The sequence below is a fragment of the Podarcis erhardii genome, assembly GCF_964252035.2.
Source record: "Podarcis erhardii genome assembly, chromosome: 13".
Classification (NCBI taxonomy): Eukaryota; Metazoa; Chordata; class Lepidosauria; order Squamata; family Lacertidae; genus Podarcis; species Podarcis erhardii.
Genome location: NC_138502.1, coordinates 5,464,714 through 5,487,492, shown reverse-complemented (window position 1 = coordinate 5,487,492; position 22,779 = coordinate 5,464,714). Strand labels below are relative to the sequence as shown.

At 44.8% G+C, this 22,779-nt stretch overlaps 1 protein-coding gene across 4 annotated transcripts; it reads left to right on the top strand.

The window, feature by feature from the left end:
- Positions 1-2,723: 2,723 nt before the first annotated feature.
- On the top strand, positions 2,724-22,480 carry LOC309327120 (uncharacterized protein). 4 transcript variants are annotated; one of them, XM_081836197.1, is made up of 4 exons: positions 2,724-2,861; positions 11,196-11,273; positions 20,961-21,179; positions 22,037-22,480. In XM_081836197.1, the coding sequence occupies exons 2-4, from the start codon at positions 11,240-11,242 to the stop codon at positions 22,294-22,296; spliced, it is 513 nt and encodes a 170-aa protein (XP_081692323.1). In that variant the 5' UTR covers positions 2,724-2,861; positions 11,196-11,239; the 3' UTR covers positions 22,297-22,480. The 4 variants fall into 4 exon arrangements, with proteins under 4 accessions (XP_081692323.1, XP_081692320.1, XP_081692321.1 ...); XM_081836194.1 differs by lacking the exon at positions 2,724-2,861 and adding an exon at positions 7,107-8,970; XM_081836195.1 differs by lacking the exons at positions 2,724-2,861; positions 11,196-11,273 and adding an exon at positions 8,667-8,970.
- The last annotated feature ends 299 nt before the right edge of the window (positions 22,481-22,779 follow it).

The window sequence follows — 22,779 nt, the reverse complement described above, 5'->3', positions numbered from 1 at the left end:
TTTTGACCCTGCAGGAGCCAGAATCTAGTACGAAAAGAGTATTACAATTGATTCAAGAGTTTGGTCGGGTGGCGGGATTTAAATTAAACAAGCAGAAAACTAAGGTATTGGGGAAAAACTTGACAGATTCAGAGTCAGAATGGTTTCAGAAAGAGACAGAGTTAAATGTGGTTAAAAAAGTAAAATACCTAGGGGTAAACATTACAGCAAAAAACCTGAGTCTATTTAAGGACAATTATGAGAAATGTTGGTCAGAAATTAAAAGAGACTTAGAAAGTTGGACAAGACTGAAACTTTCCTTGTTAGGCCGAATTGCTGCTATAAAGATGAATGTATTGCCAAAAATGTTGTTTTTGTTTCAAACATTACAGATTGTGGACAAAACAGAGTGCTTCCGGAAGTGGCAGAGAGACATTTCTAAATTTGTCTGGCAGGGCAAAAAGCCCAGAATTAAGTTTAAGATATTAACTGATGCGAAAGAAAGAGGGGGCTTTGCCCTGCCAGACCTAAGGTTGTATTACGAATCAGCAGCTTTCTGCTGGCTAAAGGATTGGCTGCTTCTGGAAAACACTGATGTTCTGGATTTGGAAGGTTTTGATAACGCTTTTGGTTGGCATGCATATTTATGGTATGACAAGGTTAAGATTAATAGGAACTTCAAGAACCATATTGTCAGAAAAGCAGTGTTTAATGTCTGGACAAAATACAAAGACTTACTGGAAAATAAAACTCCAAGGTGGCTCTCACCATTGGAAGCTAAGGCCCGGAAAAGACTCAATATGGAGGCCAAATGGCCGAAGTATTGGGAAATATTAGAGAAAGATGGAGATAACTGGAAATTGCAGAGTTTGGAGAAAATGAAAGATAAAGTGCGAGATTGGCTACACTATGCTCAGATTAAAGAAGTGTTTAAACTAGACAAAAAGTTAGGATTCCAGGTGGAAAAATCGAAGCTGGAAACGGAATTGTTAGAGCCTAAAACCAAAGTACTTTCAAGAATGTACAACTTGCTGTTAAAATGGAACACACAAGATGAAATGGTAAAATCAGCTATGATAAAGTGGGCACAAGACATTGGGTACAATATTATGTTTGAGGACTGGGAAAGGTTGTGGACCTCTGGGTTGAATTTCACTGCATGCAATGCTTTGAAAGAAAATGTTATGAAAATGATATATAGATGGTACATGACCCCAGTTAAACTTGCAAAAATATACCATTTGTCTGATAACAAATGTTGGAAATGTAAAGGAAACGAAGGAACATTCTTTCACCTCTGGTGGACCTGCCCCAGAGTGAAAGCTTTCTGGGAAATGATATATAATGAGCTGAAAAAGGTATTTAAGTATACCTTCACTAAGAAACCAGAGGCCTTCCTTTTGGGCATAGTCGGCCAGAGGGTGCTAAAGAAGGACCGAACTTTTTTTATGTATGCAACAACAGCAGCAAGAATACTCATCGCTAAGCATTGGAAAACCCAAGATTTACCCACACTGGAAGAATGGCAGACGCAACTGATAGGCTACATGGAACTGGCTGAGATGACTGGCAGAATCCAAGACTGGGGAGAGGAGACGGTAGAGGAGGACTGGAAGAAATTCAAGACTTACTTGCAAAAACATTATAAACTGTATGAATGTTAAGCTGGAGGCTAGATCATAAACAACTTGGCACCATTAAAATAGATGATGTGATTTATGAAGAGAAGTTCAAATTTGATAATGATTAGGTTAAATTTAAAATTGTTTAAGATTTCAAACAAGTGTAGATAAAATGTGTGAAACAACATCTGGAGATTAGCTATTAAAGAATAGAAACAGGGTGATAAATTGCTGGATCAAATTTTTAAATTAAGAACGCAGGAGTGGGAGATGCGAGGAAGTCCAAAGATGATAAGAAAATGTGTTATGAGATGTATTACTGTGTTTTATTTATTTGTATTGTAATTAAAAACTTTTAATAAATATATTTAAAAAAAAAACAATGTCTCATAGGAAATGTAAGTACAGTGGTGCCCCGCAAGACGAACGCCTCGCAAGACGGAAAACCCGCTAGACGAAAGGGTTTTTCGTTTTGGAGGCGCTTCGCAAAACGAATTTCCCTATGGGCTTCCTTCGCAAGACGAAAGCCCATAGGGAAATCTCCGGGGCAGCGGGGAAGCGCAGCGCGTCTTCCCCACTGTCCTCGGACCTCCTCCGAAGGCTGGCGGTGGGGCGAAGAGACCTTCTCCCACCGCCAGCCTTCGGATGGCTGCTCTGAAGGCTGGCGGTGGGGCGGAGAGACCTCCTCCCACCGCCAGCCTTCGGAAGGCTGCTCCGAAGGCTGACGGTGGGGCGGAGAGACCTTCTCCCTGCGCCAGCCTTCGGGTGGCTGTCCTGAAGACTTGCAGTGGGAGGAGGGTTTTCCTTCCCACCGCCAACTTTCAGAATGCTGTTCTGAATGTTGGCGTAGGGAGGAAAAACCCTCCTCCCACTGCAAGCCCCGGGAACAGAGGAGAAGCGCTGCGCACCTTCCCCTCTGTTCCCGTACCTGTCCTGAAGGCTTGTGGTGGGGAGAAAAGCCCTTCTCTGCACCGCCAGCCTGGCAAGCGGTCTCCATAGGAACGCATTAATTGATTTTCAATGCATTCCTATGGGAAACCGTGCTTCGCAAGACGAAAAACTCGCAAGAAGAAAAAACTTGTGGAATGAATTAATTTCGTCTTGCGAGGCACCACTGTATGTATTGTTTATTGACAATTATTCCAGATACTGCACAACTTATATTTAAAACAAAAAAAAGAAACTGCTGAGAAATTGGAGATGCAAGTGTTGAAAATCAATTTGGGAGATAGCCACAAGCAATACTTTCAGAGAATGGTGGTGAGTACATGTCATATCACATCAAATCTTATCTAGATGAAAATGGTATTAAACATTTGCACACTACCCCATTTACTCCAGACCAAAATGCAATAGCGAAGAGAAAAAAATCGCTCTCTGATAGAGATGGTCGGGTACGTTGACGGAGTCTAATTTATCATTTGAATATTGGGGTGAGGGACTGATGACAGCAACATATTGGCAGAGCAGACTGCCAACAAAAGCTACAAATAAAACAGCATTTGAACTTTGGTTTAGAAGAGTACTGAACATCTCTGACATTAGAGTCTTTGGTTCAAAAGTTTTTGCATATGTGCCAGCACAAAGACATACCAAACCTAGCACCAGGACTGAGTTAGGAATATTTGAAGGGTTGCAAAGGTTACAGAATTCTTAATCCATAGACAAGAGAAGTAAAAGTCGGAAGCCTAGTATATTTTAGAGAAGGAGAAACAAAACAAATTCCTTCCAGTAGCACCTTAAAGACCAACTAAGTCAGTTCTTGGTATGAGCTTTCGTGTGCATGCACACTTCTTCAGATACACTGAAACAGAAGTTTCCAGACCATTCTGAAACTTCTGTTTCAGTGTATCTGAAGAAGTGTGCATGCACACGAAAGCTCATACCAAGAACTGACTTAGTTGGTCTTTAAGGTGCTACTGGAAGGAATTTGTTTTGTTTTGACTATGGCAGACCAACACGGCTACCTATCTGTTAGAGAAGGAGAGAAATCCTTTGCATGTGTTCCTAATAAGAACAAAGAGGAACAGACTGATGCTGATTCAGTAACTGAAGAGGTTCCAGTAAAACTGATCTCAGAAGTTGAAAGAACAGAGAAAACTAGTCCAAGTACAGAGAATTTACCAGCAGAAGGGGGAACAGAGTTAGGACAAGGAACTGTGTGTGATGAAATGGAAGAACAATTAGAACCTTTAATTAGATGCTCATCACGAATTAACAAAGGCGTGTCAGCAGAGCGACTATCATACACCTCAAGAGCAGTAGCTAATTGTGAACCTGACACATGGAAAGACATCAAGAAACTTCCTGCAGAAGAAGCTGCCAAGTGGATAGAAGCAGCCAAGAAAGAAATTGAAGCATTGAATGAAAACAACACTTGGACACTTACTTAATTGCCAAAGGGCTATAGGGTGCAAATGGGGGTTTGAGAAAAAGTTAGATGAGGATGGAAACGTACAAAGGTATAAAGCAAGGTAGATGATATAATTTTGTATACTGAGAACAAACAAGATTGTACAGAAATTGATGAATGTTTAAATAAGAAAATTTTTGTAATAATGTAAGTAATAACTAGCTCTGAAAGCAGAAACATAGTCAGAATAAATGCCAGATAACTGCATGCCTCTTCAGCCAACTTTGTTTTAAGAATACAGGCTAGGTCCCTGACTCGGTCTGTGATGGTGTTTCTTGACAAGCTGACATTGTTAAAAGCCTGTCTCTGCTCAGGGCACACCTGTTCACATACCTTCAGCATACTTCTTTACAAATGCACCTTCTGAAAAGCACTTTGAAGCTCGCGCAATTTCTTCAGCCACAAGATAGCTGGCTTTCACTGCTGCATCATTTTTTGCTGTCATTTTTGCAAAAATATTCCGTTGAGAATGCAGGCCACCTTTTAATTCTTGGACCTTTTGTTGCTTTTCCTGGTGGCTAAAGTTAGCAAATTTGGCTGCATGTTTGGTCTCAAAGTGCCAGCGTAAATTGTATTCCTTCATCACTGCCACTGCCTCATAGCAAATAAGATATACCGGCTTGTCTCCATTAATCACAAACATGTATTCACTTTCCCATCTCTCCTGAAATTGCCTTCCCTCTACATCAACTTTTCTTTTCTTGGACATTTTTGGGTTATTTGATTGTAGTTTATGGTCCCTATACCACTGTAAAGTGACACGGAAGTGGTCAGTATATCCAAAGTTTACCACTCAGACTTTTAAGCAGAATAATAAGCAGACCCCCCTCCCCCCCCATACATCATTACAGGAGAGAAGGGTTCAGGCAGCCGTTGGATCTGTCACATCACAGGATGGCATGCGCTCAATATAAAAACAAGTGGAGGTTTCCTGAATGCATGTAAAGTGGAGGTTTCCTGTGTAGAACGGCCGGCGCCGCTAGAGGGCAGACGTTCTCTGGCTTGTAGGCTGCCACACATGTGCTGAAGAGGCAGCTTACTTGTGTCAAAAAAAAAGCGAGAATAAAAGGTGAAGGCTGGCGGCCGGCGGCGGCTACACGGGCCACATGACGAGGTCTGGTGGGCCGGATTCGGCCCGCGGGCCTTGTGTTTGACACCCGTGTTTTAATGTTTGATAGACTATTGTGTTTTAATATTCTGTTGGAAGCCACCCAGAGTGGCTGGGGAAGCCCAGCCAGATGGGGGGGTATAAATAATATGTTGTTGTTGTTAAGTTGTTGTTGAGCCACTTATTTTTTTCTCATTGAAAAAGAAACTGCTGAGCAAAGACATGGAATGTCCTAAACTGCATCCATGAGGGGATATTCCCAGTTTGCCAGGAGGTACAAAAATGCAGTATGGGGAGGAATTTGGAGAGGGAATATGAAGGGAAGGGGAGAAAGCCACACCACTTGCACCCTCACAACAGGGTAGACTCATATTTTGAAAGTGCTCTCTCCCCTCTCCTGTCCTGCCAGGTTCTGCAGCCTCTGAAAACACTCCTGGTCTTCACCTCTGCCATATGAGGCAACTCCCAAAAGGCTGAGGAAAATCTAACTACCGTATTTTTTCGCCCTATAGGACGCACCGACCCATAGGACGCACCTAGTTTTTGGGGGGAGAAATCAAGGGAAAATTTTTATTCCCCCCCCCCCAGGTTTGCGCAGCCATCCCCAATCTAGAAGAGGGAGACGGAGCACTCCGTCTCCCTCTTCTGCCTTCAGGGACAGCCTCTCTAGCCTCCGTGGGGCAGCGACTTGCCCCGCTGTCCCCCGAACTTGTGGGGCTGGCGATGGGGAGAAGCAAGCTTGCTTCTCCCCCCCCCCCCCAGCCTCCAGACCAGGTCGGGGAATAGCGGGCATTTGCCCCATAGGATGCACACACATTTCCCCTTCATTTTTGGAGGTGAAAAATATGGTAACTTCCAGCCAGTTGCTAATCTCCCTTTCCTGAGCAATGCTGTGGAGCAGGTGGTCGCAGATCTGATCTTGGAGGAAACTGTTTTTCTAGATCCATTTCAGTCAGGGTTTAGGTCCGATTTTGGCACAGAAACTGCTTTGGGAAATGTTTGCCTGTTACTCAGGTGGCCTCAGTGGCGCAAAGTGCCTTCCATCAAGCTTCGGCTGATGTACCAGCTACGTGCTTAGCGGGACAGGGATAGCCTAACTACTGTTGCCTGTGCTCTGGTAACTTCAAGGTTAGATTACTGCAATACATTACATGTAGGGTTGCCTCTGAAGATGGTTCAGAAACTTCAGCTAGAGCAGAATTCAGCGGCCAGGTTGCTCACCAGGGCAAGACAATTTGAGCATATTACACCGAACCTGGTTTGACGGCACTGTCTACCAATTATTTTCTGGGTCCAATTCAAACTGCTGGTTTTGACCTATAAAGCCTCAAATTGCTCAGGACCACAATAATCTCAAGCACCACCTCTTTCCATATGAAACTACATGGACCCTGAAATCATCTTTTGAGGCACTTCTTTGTGGCAAAATCAGAACGGGCTTTTCTGCAGCAGCTTCCTGTTTGAGGGATGCTCTCCCCAGAGAGGTTCACCTGGCGCCATCATAATACACATTTAGGCGCCTGGCAAAAATGTTCCTCTTTAACCAGACATTTGGTTGATTGCAATCCAATGCCCTTCTAAAATGTGTTGGACGTGGGCAGTTAGAAGAAGAAGAAGAAGAAGAAGAAGAAGAAGAAGAAGAAGAGGAGGAGGAGGAGGAGGAGGAGGAGGAGGAGGAGGAGGAGGAGGAGTTTGGATTTGATATCCCACCTTTCACTCCCTTTAAGGAGTCTCAAAGCGGCTAACATTCTCCTTTCCCTTCCTCCCCCACAACAAACACTCTGTGAGGTGAGTGGGACTGAGAGACTTCAAAGAAGTGTTACTGGCCCAAGGTCACCCAGCAGCTGCATGTGGAGGAGCGGAGACGCGAACCCGGTTCCCCAGATTTACGAGACTACCGCTCTTAACCACTACACCACACTGGCTCTCTCACTGGTTGTTTTTGGGTTTTTTTCCATGTATTTTATGAGATGGCCGCAAGGAGGTCCAGGGCAGAATAGTGATAGAGACCACCACCAGGGTGTGGGCCACCTGCAGGTCCACAGGAAGGTCCAGCAGAGAGTCATAGATCTTGCCCAGCATCTGGCTGGTGCTCTTGTAGACACAGTTCATTCACAGCCCCTGATTCCTACCAACGTGTGTGCGTTGTGACGTCAAGCCCATCCCCCCAAGTCTCTCTCTTTTTAAAATATTTTTTATTAATTTTCCCAGTTATTACAAATCCTACCAAATTACTTAAATTTAATACAATTTCTTAAAATCAGGTTTCCTGCTCCTGTTGCAAACATATGTCAATCGTTTCCTCCCATATGTGCATCATTTCTTTTTTAGTGTCCAGTTGTCATCTGTCACTCTCAGTTACATCATTCTTGCAGCTGACCACATTTCCTCCTTACAAACAGCGCCTCTGTTGCATTTCACGTGTGTAACCCTTAATGTACATTGTTGTTTCAGACCTGATGTGCTAGGAGAGTTAATATCTTCCATTGTTCAGTTCTTTGCAGTGTTTATCTGGATGGTACAAGGTCACATTCCATTCCTTCCACTATTTACCAACTACCGTACGAATTGCGACCATAAGAACTTGTCCAGTCTCCACCATTAAAATTCCACTCTGGAGTTCTTCCTCGACAAACAAAATCTTTTCTCAAATTCAGCATCTTGCCAGATCTATTCAGCAGCCGTTCATTCTTCTTGCTCTGTATTGCTCCATCACACTCCTCGTCTAACCCAATTTTTTTTGAAATAAAGTCCATTCAACCTTGGCTGTCTCCTATCAGAGGAGGGAGGGTCAGAATTCACGGAAACCTGACACAGATTAAGGAACCCAGCACAAATCATGCTAGAGAGACACGTCCATGCCAGGGACACACTCCCAGGATGCACCCGTTCTGCCCTTCAAGATAGCAGACATAGACTTGAGTGGCGCAGTGGGATGCAGTGAACTCCATAGACCCTAATGGGCAACAATGCCAGAATCTTTGCCTCATAAATCCTGGTTTTCCCCTGCCCGAACCTCCTCGCTCCCCGTTGAGGGTAGCAAGGGGTGACCACAATTGACTCGTGATGCAAGCCGGACCCCCTCCCCCCCCCATCTCAATGACTGGTTGGTGCATATGGAAGATGGGGAGCCAAGTGACTTTTACAAGGGACATGGGCAAAATTGCTGCTATGCTAAAAGTGAAAGCTAGCTGCAAGCCAATTGACCCTTTAACAGCAGCTTAAATCTGGAAATTTCCAGACAAATGAAGAATCTGTGGTGGGATAATTGCTTCCCTGGCAGTCCCAGAAAATTAAAGGCAGTTGAGGTGCATGTTACTCCTTGAGGTTTACCGTGAAAACCCCTCTCACTAATGAGAATAGCCACAAGGCAGCAGAGAATTAAGCTCACAGTGTTCCTTCACCATGTTGCTAATTCTGCATCTTGTCCTCTAAAGAAGATAAAGGAAAATGATTATATATATTGTGTTCTCATGTTGTACTTTTATGTTCTGAACTGCCTGTGATCTGCTGATGAAGGGTGGTATACAAATAATAATAACAATAACAATTAACAAATAATAACAAAAGGAGAACTTCCCCATAGCTATTAGGATTTCCCACAAATCCCAATTACACTCAAGTTTCTGGAAGGACTTTCTGGGAACCTCACAGAATAGCCTCTTCTTGGATTGTCTGGGTGGAGCTACTGATGGGAAACAAAGTCTCCCAGGATGCTATATAAGCAGGCCTGGTGGCCCACAGGCCATTCACACTGAATCCTAAAATGTGGGCCAAGATCTTCTTACCATTTGTGGGACTCCTTTGCGGGGCCAGCCTGCCACTGACTTCTTCCCAGGCTGATACAGGTGAGTTTGCTTCTCTTTCCTTCCTCTTTGCAGCCTTCTCATGCATCTACCTGAAATCTGAGCATCTGGAACCACCTTTAGAAAAAGAGCAATAACAACCCTTGGATTCTCTTCCTCCAACTTTTCTGCTTATTTGCCAGCAGTAAACGGAATAGTCATTCCAAAGGGACAGATCCCATGGTTCCAAAACAAATACCCTTTTATTAAGATTTGTAAGTGCCTGTTAGAGGAGACTCTTGAGAGTCCCATGGACTGCAAGCAGATCAAACGTATCCATTCTTAAGGAAATCAGCCCTGAGTGCTCACTGGAAGGACAGATCATCAAGCTGAGGCTCCAATACTTTGGCCACCTCATGAGAAGAGAAGACTCCCTGGAAAAGACACTGATGTTGGGAAAGATGGAGGGCACAAGGAAAAGGGGACAACAGAAGACAAGATGGTTGGACAGTGTTCTCAAAGCTACCAGCATGAATTTGACCAAACTGCAGGAGGCAGTGGAAGACAGGAGTGCCTGGCGTGCTCTGGTTCATGGGGTCATGAAGAGTCGGACACAACCAAATGACTAAACAACAAACGTGCCTGTTTCTGTGTGCTGAGGTCTTTGTAGATTTAGGGGACAGAAGAGACAATCTTCTGATGGGGCAAAGAAGGCAGGACTCTCACAAACTATGTAGCTGAAATTATTTAGCTGAGATTCCTGCATTACAGGGGGAGGTGCTATCAGGGAGGTTCTATCTATACAGGGAGGTTCTATCTATACAGGGAGCGCAGCTTTCATCAAGCCTTGACCGAACACTCCTAACTGGGATGGTTGTATTCTTCCACCGAGCGTGGAGCTTAGACAGGGACGCACATGAAGCTATCCCTTCAAAACCCTTGTTTGAAGAATGGTACACTCCTATCTGGGATGGTCTTCCTCTTCCACTGAACATGCAGCTTAGGGAGGGACACACATGAAACAGGGGGACACCTGCCTAGCCAGCCAGGTCAGTCAGATCACCCCTGGCGATCAATGGGGTGACAGATGTCTCAGATGGATCACCCTCACATCCGTCTTGAGACGTCTCTTGGGGCTCCCAAGTTCAATCATGTATGAGACAATGTGTGCAGAACTAGGTATACACACGATGGAATATTGGTTGTGGAATATTGGTTGCATTTCCATTTTGTTGGCAACCTTACATAGGAACTCTTACATAGGAAAATCAGATCTATTGGTATTCAAATCAGATCTTCAAACCCTTGTATAATTTGAGTGAGTAATATATTTATTGCAATAGTCAAAACAGATTAAGGTACATTGGGGGGGAAACAACATCAAGTCAGGTGTAAATAAAATTTGCTCCCCCGAGATAACAGGGTCACATATCTCAAAATTAAGAATTTCTGTCCAACTCAGGACCTTTATCTTAGCCCGCCTGAATGTTTTTCCTTCAGCTTTTGTCAAGGGCAGATTTTTAAACATCCCCAGAAATGATAGACATTGTGGATGTTCTTTGAATGTGCCGGACACTGTAGAACATATCCTTTTCTACTGTCCATTTTACAACCTGCTATGCAAACTCATGCTACCTCCCCCTTTTGGGGTGGTCTAACATCATGGCACAATGAAAATATCCGATTCTATCTGTCTGACATTAACCCGGAATTAACTGCAAGGGGGGCTGAGGTTTTGTTAATAGTATCTCTTGGAGTGCTAAATGGCACTATTTAGCGGGAAGAAACCCCAATGAAGTTCCTCATCATTATATATTTTGCATGGCTGTTTATTTCTATATATTTTAAATGTTTTAGGATGCCCTATATTTGTAATGCCTAGAAAAGCTCTGATGAAGTAAGCAAGCATTACAGGGGCTTGGACTAGATGAGCATTGGGGTCCCTTCCAATTCTAGAATTCTATGATTCCACGAAAGAGAATATGCATGGAAAAGAGGGTCAGAGAAAAGAAAAATCACAGGGGTGTAGAGAAGAACAAATAGCAGACAAAAGGAAGACTGGAAGGACTGAGATGAAAAGCAGAGGTTTTAACCTATGGCATTTATTCATTAGCTGATTTTTAAATCATTTCTAAGCTGCTTAAATCTTAAACAGCGCACTAAGCAACATAAAAACTGTAAAGCAGTATCAGAAAAACCATAAAAGCAGTAATATAAAGTCATTAAAAAAACAGGAATTTCATCTGTCTGTCTGTCTGTCTGTCTGTCTATCTATTTTGTTCCCTTAGGTGCAATATTGGTGTGCACTCTCTCTGGCTCTGTCCCCGAAGGCATGATGATTATGTGGCAGGCAGGTGGCCAATCAGGTAACACCTCCGGCATCATAAGTGCAAGCATTGGTAGCACAGCACACCTCAGCGCTGAAGTACTACCTGTTTCGCAGGTGAACACAAGAACTTTCGCAGATGAATTTCAGCTGAAGTTCGTCTGTCGAGCATCCCTCCCTGGGTCCCAAACAAATGTCAATGAACCCGAAGGTAAAAACTCTCAGCACAGTTGGGATGTAGTTTTCCTTTGAAAAGCACGGTTTGGGAGTGGGATAATTGTTTCCTGATTGCTTAAGATCCTCTCAGTGCTAGTATTGACTAAAGACACAACTTGAAACTGCAATCAGTCCGGTGGAGGTCTGAACAGTAATTCTCCTCTTATCTCTGCAGAAAGGTTTTCACAGTTCTTGAACAATACTAAATGCATGTTTTTATCAGAAGGTAACAATGGGGGAAGGAAAGAATGTGCACGTTGCAGGGGCCAAGGTGTCTCCCACAATAATTCTAACCTTCATCTGCCTGTTGATAATGTTTACCCAGTTTAGGGTGACCTAGATGAACAGATGGTGCCCTTCTATTGGAGGGAGATTTCTATATCCTTGCCCTGGTGGCCAAGTCCACACATTTAAGGAGCTCCGTACCTAGTTAGCTGCTCCAAGAGCAAATGTGCAGAGATAGTATCATTGGATATGGGAAGTTTTTAGCTATCCTTGGTTTTCAAACCCAGCCTATACACCAGTACCTTCTCTGGGAAGCCTGAGATGCTTTTTGTGATGGGCGCTTTCTTTATACATGTTGGGGGAAGGAGCTGTGTAAATATTCCTGGAATCTCCACTATCCCACCGTGTCCTCATCCAGCTCAAGGAAGCCCCATGTATGTGCCACAGATCTTCCTACTCAGGTCCACACACACAAGAACTTCAGTTAAATCCCCTTTGCTCCTTAAAGCTTTCATTAAGGATTTACACCCTCTATCTACAGATTAAAAATGTTTGTCAGAGAATCCAGCAGAAAATAATCAGCACTAAATGGTGTCATAAATGTTATCCATCAATTATGTCTAAACTTAATAGCTCTCCTTTTCTCTCATACTTTCTCTCCCTTTCTCTCATACTTTCTCTCATACTTTCTCTCATACTTTCCCCACCCCAAAACTTAAAAAGACAAAGGGAACGGTCTCCATGAGAACCTCTATCACGCCAACCATAAAGAAAGCAGTCTTCATCGAGCACAGACAATCCTCACCGGCATGGTCATTGGGCTCAATGCAAGTGAAGTTTCTGTCCAGTGGGTGAAGAATGCCCTCCTTGAAGGTCACCATCTGAATCCCCGATTATTGAAGGGCAGCATCAAGGATTCCCTCTTGGCCTTCAGCCAGGTGGTTGTCCCCTACTCTGACTGGAACAACGGCACTTCATACTCCTGTACGTTTACCCGCACAGCAGGCACCGTGGAGCCCACCCAGAGGCCTGAGGAGAAATCCCAGGGTGAAAAGTGATGCAAACCCCATCCTCAGCATCACAACCTCTTCAGCCTATCCCAGATTAAATAATTTCCATGTATCCATGTTTGGCCTAAGGCTGAATAAAAGTGAGCAAACTCACAGATATTTCATGATGTGATCACTTGATTGAGGTGGTGGGTGGGTTCTGGAAATAAGTGGGGAATGGATTAATCTCCCTGCAAAATCGTGTTGTAGTTTGATTATTGTAGAAGCAAAGTGTGTTTAGCACATAACCATGAAGTTCATGTTAGATGTTTAAGCTTAACTAATTGGTTTACGACCCCAATTAGCTGCAGTTTATAGCGGTCCGGCACGCTCCTCAGCCCAGCTGCGCCGATCTGCGTCTCTCCGGTTTCGCCTTGCAGAGTAAAAACACAGCGGAAAAAACTGTTGCTTCAGATCCATGCAAACACACGAAGCGTTAGTGTGTTTATTTATTTATCAGTCCTTTATTGCAGCAGAATATTTACAACTCAGCATTTCTCAGATAAACTCTCCCGGACTTCTAGCACTCATGGCTAATGGCTGCTGTCTCTCTCGAAGACACACAGACAAGTAAGGAAAAACTCCTCCCACCTTCCAAAACTGACGTCAGAATGTGAGGCGTCACTCAGAACATCTTAACCCTGTAAGTTCTGAATCCCAACACCCCCTCTCGCCGAGCATTCTGACGAGACCTGTGGATGTACCTTTGCAGACCTCTGTGAGATCAATCCCTTCCCCAATGCCTTGCGCCCTCTCCTGGCATTCCTGTCAGGCATCTGTGGAACATCCTCACAACTCTCAGATTCGCACTGTGCCAAACTTACCCACGCACCTGTGGCCTGATACCTCTCAGGTGGAATACCCTTCGTTGTGCGACTGGACCGCCTGGGCACAAACTCAGGTATTTCCTCTGACTCACTGTGGTCAGCAGGTGTGTCCTCTGCATCACGGGATTCCCCCTCTGACTTAAAGCGTCTTCGAATCCTTTGCATTACACTAACAGGAGAACTAGGCTCACTCTTGGGCTCTCCTTTTACAACTTGTGGAGATGCCCCATCCTGTTCCTGACTTTGGTCAGTGAGCTGATCGTCACCAGCAGACTCAGCCTCTCCTTCCTCCTCATCAGAACCTTCCTGCTCTGAATCAGAAAGACATTCTGAGAGAACATCACGCTTTGCAGGAGTCTTTGACTTTTCATCCTGCTCATAGAATTCAGCGTGTTTACTGATCAGCAGCTTACTCTGATTACCTGATGGGTACACAAACTTCCATGCATAAGAAACCGGCTCATACCCACAGAAGATCATTTTCTGGAACTTGGGTTCACCTGGCCCTCCCAAAGCCTCAGGCACCGGCACAGATGCAACTGACCCAAAAGAACGCAGAAAGTGAATCTGGGGTTTCCTGCCGTGCAACAAGAAATAAGGTGTGTCACCTACCACTGAATTGTAGATCTGATTCCAGGTGAAGCTCACATATTTAATTGCCTCCATCCAAAAACTTGGAGGTAACCCAGAGTCTGACAGCATCACCTGTGCAGCCTTAACCAGAGCCTCACTCCTGAGCTCTGCCACACCCCTCTCTTGAGGAGAAGTCACCTTGTGACGTATCCCTTTCTGGTGAAAGAACTTCTGCAAAGCAGACCCAGTAAACTTCGCACCTCTGTCACTAGTGACTGCTTGCAATTTGGTGGAGAACCTTAGTTCCACCTCCTCAATCCAACTCTTAATCAGCTGTGCTGCATCTTCCTTGGATTTGAGAGCATGAGTCCAGGAGTTCTGCGAAAAACTATCCTGCATCGTCAGCAGAAACCTGGCCCCTCCCAGACTTGGTTCCTTCATGGGACCCAACAGATCTATGTGAACAAGATCAAAAGGTTTTGTGGTTACCCTCTCCACCCTGGGGTAACTGCACCCTTTTACTTTTGCCTGTCTGCAAGTCTTACAATCCATGGCACTTCCACATTCTTAAATTTTACAGCCTCTGGTGCATTCAGGTAGCACCTGTAGTTCTTCAAGAGAACTATGAGCTGTCTTCTTGTGCCAAGCACATGCACATGAAACATGAGTGGGAACTGTAGCACGCAGGGCTTGTGCTCTCTCAACCTTCCCCTCACCCTCCAGAGGCGTTTTAAGAATGAAGAGATCATTCTGCCCCTTTGCAACTTTGACAAGCTGCTTCCCTCCTTTGTAGATTGTACAAGCATCATTCTCAAAGTACACCTTAAACCCCTTTTGCAACAAATAAGGTACAGATAAAATACAGTGACGCACTTCTGGTACAGTGTAAACCTCCAACTGCTCCTGCAAAACAGAAAGAAAGATTTTTGCAACATTAGTTACATTTCCTTTTTCCCCATCTGCAAACAGAACAGTTTTCCCAGCTGGAATTGCCTTGCAATTCCACATCTCGACAGCAGGGGTCTCTGGAATCAGGTTGCGATTAGCTGCTGAATCAATCACAAAGCAGAGTTCATTGCCTCTCTCAGAGCTGTCCTCAAACATTGCAAGACTGGCTGTCAGCTGATAAGGTTCCTCATTGTCTCTAGCACGTCCGCCTTGGGCATTCCCACACCTGGCTCCCTTGCCGGGCTGGTTGCCATGGAAACCTGGCTGGTTCCCATGTGAAGCGACCTTGACAACATCCTGCCTCGTCTCTCTGCTCCTGTGGGGGCAAAAGCGACGCAGATGTTCAGTTGAATTACAAATAAAACAACGACGAATAGTGGAAAAACACTGCCCAGGGCTCCTTTCAGCTGGCCTGGCCCCCCTTCTTCCGGAAGAGCTCTCTGTGCCAGCCCTGCCCTGTCTGGAACTGCACTCCACTCCAGCACTCACAGTGGAAAACTTTTTAAACTTGCCTTTGGAATTCTTCGCCCCCCCGACCTGCTCATCAGCGCTCCTTGAGGCTAATTCATCAGGAACTGGGACTGCAGCCATCTCTGGGCTCTTTATTGCTTCTCCAGGGCTCGGACCTCCTGTTGAAGTTTCACACAAACTTCTCAGCACCTCCCAGGCAGCCCTTGCTGACTTTACACCCTCCAAGTGAGGTTTCAGCGATGCGTGTACGCATGCTTTCAGCATGCCAAGCTCTCTTTGCATTCTCTGCTGGCTATCTTCAGGCAACGCAGCCTCAAAGCTTGCAACGTCTGTCCCATCCGCTCCTGGACTGAGGGGTAGTGGCTCTTTCTGGCTTGCATTCCAAAGCCCAGTAACCAAAAACCAAGCCCTCACTCTTCTGGACCAGGTTGCCCAACTTTTTAAAGTGAGCTTTTCAAACGGAATGTCCTCAAGGACCTGGCTGTCTGCCATTTTCTTCCCGGGGCCCCAAGCTTACTCACGTAACAGCTTTTCCAGCACCCGTCTTCTCAGCTGCTCTCAGCTCTCAGCTCCCAGCTCCTCTGCCTCTCAGCATCAGGCAAAAATCAGCGTCTCAGCCAGCTGCTTTGCCTCCGAACGCAGACCTCCGCTTTCGGTAGCGACGTCCAGCTAACCCAGCTGACTTCAAAGCACACTTCGCAACAGTTTTATAACGGTAACTGGGCCCATAACCTGTTAGATGTTTAAGCTTAACTAATTGGTTTACGACCCCAATTAGCTGCAGTTTATAGCGGTCCGGCACGCTCCTCAGCCCAGCTGCGCCGATCTGCGTCTCTCCGGTTTCGCCTTGCAGAGTAAAAACACAGCGGAAAAAACTGTTGCTTCAGATCCATGCAAACACACGAAGCGTTAGTGTGTTTATTTATTTATCAGTCCTTTATTGCAGCAGAATATTTACAACTCAGCATTTCTCAGATAAACTCTCCCGGACTTCTAGCACTCATGGCTAATGGCTGCTGTCTCTCTCGAAGACACACAGACAAGTAAGGAAAAACTCCTCCCACCTTCCAAAACTGACGTCAGAATGTGAGGCGTCACTCAGAACATCTTAACCCTGTAAGTTCTGAATCCCAACAGTTCACTGGGGGGGGGCTTTTGGCTAGTCACTGTCTCTTAGCCCATCCTTCCTCACCAGGGTTTAGACTCTCCCCGAGCACAGATTTTTTTGTCTCTCCCCCCCCTCCAAGCAGAGCATTTCTTATAAAACGAAAGGTGAGTGGAGTGACAACAATTCCTTTTGCTGACCAGTGTCTTCTGCCTGTTGATCATGTTTACCCAGCATCAGTTGACCTAGATGAACAGGTGGTGCAGTTCTGTTGGAGGCAGATTTTCATATCCTTGCCCTGGTGGTCCAGTCCACACATTAAGGAGCCACGTAGCTAGCTGAGATTCCTGCTTTGCAGGGGGTTGGACTAGATAACCCTTGGGCCCTTTTCCACAATTCAAGAAAAAGAAAATATGCATGGGAAAGAGGGTCAGAGAGAAGGGGAATCACAGGGGTGTAGAGACGGACGGAGGGCAGACAAAAGCAAGAAGGACTGAGATGGAAAGCAGAGGTTTGAATCCAAGGCATTTTTTCATTCAATGATGTTAAAATCATTTTTAAGCTGCTTTATATTTAAAAATAACACACTTAAGGAGTGCAAAAGGACAATGTGCTGCTGCTGTGAAGCATGTATGAAAAATACAGAAAGTAGGCAAACTCTTCAGAATAACCCTGTCAAGAATTCCTGTGTTCATCAGAATGTCATCATAGCCCTTTCTAGATGCTCCTGCATGTCCTTCCTTCAAGACCACCATTTCCTAAATGCTGCCTGTCCATCAGGTATGCCTAAATCTAATAACTGTTGCCTCTCCATTTGTCTCATACTAACTCCCACTGGAAACTTAAAAAGACAAGGTGAATGGTCCCCATGCCAATTTCTATTGCACTGCGAAGAAACTAGTCTTCAGCAAGCACAGCTAATGCTCACCGGCTTGGTCACAGGGCTCAATACAAGTGAAGTTTCTGTTCAGTGGATTAATAATAATAACAATAATAATAGTAATAATAATAATAATTTATACCCCACCCATCAGGCTGGGCTTCCCCAGCCATTCTGGGCATTTCCCAACAGAATTAAAAGTACAATAAAACATCAAACATTAAAAACCTCCTTAAACAGGGATGCCTGCAAATGTCTTCAAAAAGTCAGATAGTTGTTTATTTCCTTGACATCTGAATGGAGGGCATTCCACAGGGCGGGCGCCACTACTGAGAAGGCCCTCTGTCTAGTTCCCTCATTGTGGGTCAGCATGTGAACACCCAAGTATTGAAGGACAGCAGCAAGGTTTCCCTCTTGGCCTTCAGCCAGGTGATAGTTTCCTACTCTGACTGAATCAATGACACCATGAAGCTCACCCAGAAGCCTGAGGAGAAATCCCAGAGTTAAACAAGAAAGTGGTGGTGCCGACTGCAGAGAGAACCAATTCCTTGCAAGTGCAGAACGTACCTGTCAGGGAACTGCCATTGGAGCCAGAGGGGGAGAGAGGGCTCCAGAGGGATTCGGGGAGAGCATCCCAGGGTGGGGAGAAGCAGCCCATCTTCTGGGGAAGGAAATCAGCGTAGCACCAGTGGAGAAGGGGGGCAGATGGGAGAATCGGCAAGGCGGTCCCATGACTCCTCGCCGGGGACCAGCAGGGAGAGCACGGGTCCTCCGCTGCCCACACCCTCCTTGCGCAGAAGGCTTCCGCGCAGGGAGAGTATGCGGAGACTAGGCGTCAAAGAGCTTCTTTGCTGGAAGAAGTTCAAGAAACGCCCACTGACGGATTCTGCCAGCGATTGAGACAGCCACGGGCGAGTGGCTGTCCAGACAGAAAAGGTTCACTCAGGCAACCCAGCCAGGTGTGGTGCCGGTTTACGCACAAGCAACTCCTAGAACCATCACAGTACCTTACATAGCCCTGGTAAAAGTGCCAGTTCCACATACTGTGTAGGGATGTTGTACATGAATAAGGGGCTCAGACAAACATTAGCCAATCACTGCTCCCTCAACACAAGGCAGCAGAAAATTAAGGTCACAATGTTCCTTCTCCATTTTGTGATTTCTGCATCTTATCCTCTAAAGAAGATAAGGGGAAAAGACATATATATTTTGTTTTCTCATGTTGTACATTTAAGTTCTGAACTGCCTGTGATCTGCTAATGATGGGTGATATACAAATTAAATAATAACAATAGGCGAACTTCCCCATAGCTATTAGGAATTCCTACAAATCCTAATTACACTCAAGTTTCTGGAAGGACTTTCTGAGAACCTCACAGAATAGCCTCTTCTTGGATTGTCTGGGAGGAGCTACTGATGGGAAACATATCTCACCAAAGTCTCCCAGGATGCAATATAAGCAGGCCTGGTGGCCCACAGGCCATTCACACTGAATCCTAAAATGTGGGCCAAGATCTTCTTACCATTTGTGGGACTCGTTTGCGGGGCCAGCCTGCCTCTGACTTCTTCCCAGGCTGATACAGGTGAGTTTGCTTCTCTTTCCTTCCTCTTTGCAGCCTTCTCATGCATGTACATGAAATCTGGGCATCTGGAACCACCCTTAGAAACAGAGCAATAACAACCCTTGGATTCTCTTCCTCCAACTTTTCTGCTTATTTGCCAGCAGTAAACAGGATAGTCATTCCAAAGGGACAGATCCCATGGTTCCAAAACAAATACCCTTTTATTAACATTTGTAAGTGCCTGTTTCTGTGTGCTGCGATCTTTGTAAGTTTAGGGGACAGAAGAGACATTCTTCTGATAGGGGCAAAGAAGGCAGGGCTCTCACAAACTATGTAGCTGAAATTATTTAGCTGAGATTCCTGCATTACAGAGGGAGGTTCTATCAGGGAGGTTCTATCTATACAGGGAGCACAGCTATCATCAAGCCTTGATTGAAGAACCGGTACACTCCTTCTACCTGGCATAGTCTTCCTCTTCCACCGAGCGTGCAGCTTAGGGAGGGATGCACATGAAACAGGGGGACACCTGCCTAGCCAGCCAGGTCAGTCAGATCAGCCCTGGCGATCAATGGGGTGACAGATGTCTCAGTCGGATCACCCTCACGTCCGTCTTGAGACGTCTCCTGGGGCTCCCAAGTTCAATCATGTATGAGACAATGTGTGCAGAACTAGGAATACACACGATGGAATATTGGGTGTGGGCTAGCACCATAAAATACTGGTTGCATTTCCATTTTGTTGCCAGCCTTTGAGTCTACTCTCTGACCTACTTACGGACTCTGATAAATCCAGAAGTTCAAACTCTTACATAGGAAAATCAGATCTATTGGTATTCAAATCAGATTTTGAAACCCTTGTATAATTTGAGTGAGCAATATATTTATTGCAATAGTCAAAACAGATTAAGGTACGTTGGGGGGAAACAACGTCAAGTCAGGTGTAAATAAAATTTGCTCCCCCGAGATAACAGGGTCACATTTCTCAAAAATAATAATTTCCCCCGATATAACAGGGTCACATTTCTCAAAAATAATAATTTCCCCCGAGATAACAGGGTCACATTTCTGAAAAATAATAATTTCTGTCCAACTCAGGCCCTTTATCTTAGCCTGACGGAATGTTTTTCCTTCAACTTTTGTCAAGGGCAGATTTTTAAACATCCCCAGAAATGATAGACATTGTGGATGTTCTTTGAATGTGTCGGACACTGTAGAACATATCCTTTTCTACTGTGCATTTTACAACCTGCTACGCAAACTCATGCTACCTCCCCCTTTTGGGGTGGTCTAACATCACGGCACAATGAAAATATCCGATTCTATCTGTCTGACATTAACCCGGAATTAACTGCAAGGGGGGCTGAGGTTTTGTTAATAGGATCTCTTGGAGTGCTAAATGGCACTATTTAGCAGGAAGAAATCCCAATGAAATTCCTCATCATTATATATTTTACATGGCTTTTTATTTGTATATATTTTAAATGTTTTAGGATGCCCTATATTTGTAATGCCTAGAAAAGTTTTGATGAAGTAAGTAAGTAAGCATTACAGGGGGTTGGACTAGATGATTATTGGGGTCCCTTCCAATTCTGGAATTCTATGATTCCACGAAAAGAGAATATGCATAGGAAAGAGGGTCAGAGAGAAGGAAAATCACAGGGGCGTAGAGAAGAACAGATGGCAGACAAAAGCAAGACTGGAAGGACGGAGATGAAAAGCAGAGGTTTCTAAGCTGCTGAAATCTTAAATAGTGCACTAAGCAACATAAAAACTGTAAAGCAATATCACAAAAACCATAAAAACAGTAATATAAAGTCATTAAAAAACCAGGAATTTCATCTGTCTGTCTGTCTATCTATTTTGTTCCCTTAGGTGCAATATTGGTGTGCACTATCTCTGGCTTTGTCCCCCTAGACATGACGATTACGTGGGAGAAAGGTGGCCAATCAGATAACACCTCTGACATCATAAGTGCAAGCACTGATAGCACAGCACACTTCAGCCTTAAACCACTAGACGATTCAGAGGAGGACCTCTACGTCTGTCGAGTATCCCTCCCTGAGACTGAAACAAAAGTCAATGAACCAGAAGGTAAAAATTCTCGACACAGTTGGGACTTAGTTTTCCTTTGAAAAGCACGGTTTGGGAGCGGGATAATTGTTTCCTGATTGCTTAAGATCCTCTCAAGGACTGACCATTTTAAGACTGCTTCCTCCTTAATTCAGAAATTTATTTCTGCTTTCCATTACAGCCTGTTGAGATAAGACTTTCCCCACCAGTTGCCATGATACCAGTGCTAGTATTGACGAAAGACACAACTTGAAACTGCAATCAGTCCGGTGGAGGTCTGAACAGTAATTCTCCTCTTATCTCTTATCAGTCCCTGAGTCCCAAACAAAAGTCAATGAACCTGAAGGTATAAACTCTCGACACAGTTGGGACTTAGTTTTCCTTTGAAAAGCATGGTTTGGGAGCAGGATGATTGTTTCCAGGAGCAACTGTGCAGAGATGGTATCATTGGATATGGGACGTTTTTAGCTATCCTTGGTTTCAAACCCAGCCTATACACCAAAACCTTCTCTGGGAAGGCTGGGGTGCTTTTTGTGCTGGGCGCTTTCTTTATATATGTTGGGGGAAGGAGATTCCTGGAATCTCCACTATCCCACCGTGTCCTCATCCAGCTCAACGAAGCCCCATGTATGTGCCACAGATCTTCCTACTCAGGTCCACATGCACAAGAACTTCAGTTAAATCCCCTTTGCTCCTTAAAGCTTTCATTAAGGATTTACACCCCTCTATCTACAGATTAAAAATGTTTGTCAGAGAATGCAGCAGAAAATAATCAGCACTAAATGGTGTCATAAATGTTGTCCATCAAGTATGTCTAAAATTAATAGCTGTTGCCTCTCCCTTTCTCTCATACTTTCCTCACCCCAAAACTTAAAAAGACAAAGGGAACGGTCTCCATGAGAACCTCTATCGCGCCAACCATAAAGAAAGCAGCCTTCAGCGAGTACAGACAATCCTCACCGGCATGGTCATTGGGCTCAATGCAAGTGAAGTTTCTGTCCAGTGGGTGAAGAATGCCCTCCTTGAAGGTCGCCATGTGAATCCCCGATTATTGAAGGGCAGCATCAAGGATTCCCTCTTGGTCTTCAGCCAGGTGGTAGTCCCCTACTCTGACTGGAACATCGGCACTTCATACTAATGTATGTTTACCCGCACAGTAGGCACCGTGGAGCCCACCCAGAGGCCTGAGGAGAAAACCCAGGGTGAAAAGTGATGCACACCCCTTTCTCAACCTATCCCAGTTTTCCCTCCCCAGCCTTTCCCAGATTCAATAATATCCATGTAATTAGGTAGCCTAAGGCTGAATAAAAGTGAGCAAACTCGCAGATATCTCTTGATGTGATCACTTGATTGAGGTGGTGGGTGGGTTCTGGAAAGAAGTGGGGAATGGATTAATCTCCCTGCAAAATCATGTTGAAGTTTGATTATTGCAGAAGCAAAGTGTGTTTAGCACATAACCATGAAGTTCACTAGAATGCTTTTGGCTAGTCACTGTCTATCCACATAACCCACCTCACCAGGGGTTTTTGAGGATAAAATGGGGAGGGAGAGTACACTGTATGCATACTCTCCAACATTCCTCATTTGAAAATAAGGACATTTCTCACTCTCCCTCCCTCTG

Excerpts from the sequence above, each read along its gene's own strand:
- LOC309327120 (XM_081836194.1), top strand. The coding sequence starts at position 8,889 with ATGTGGGCCAAGATCTTCTTACCATTTGTGGGACTCCTTTGCGGGGCC. Across the intron at positions 11,274-20,960 it reads GCAGGCAGGTGGCCAATCAG|GTGCAATATTGGTGTGCACT; the intron begins GTAACACCTCCG and ends TTGTTCCCTTAG. Across the intron at positions 21,180-22,036 it reads AAAAGTCAATGAACCAGAAG|ACAAAGGGAACGGTCTCCAT; the intron begins GTAAAAATTCTC and ends AAACTTAAAAAG.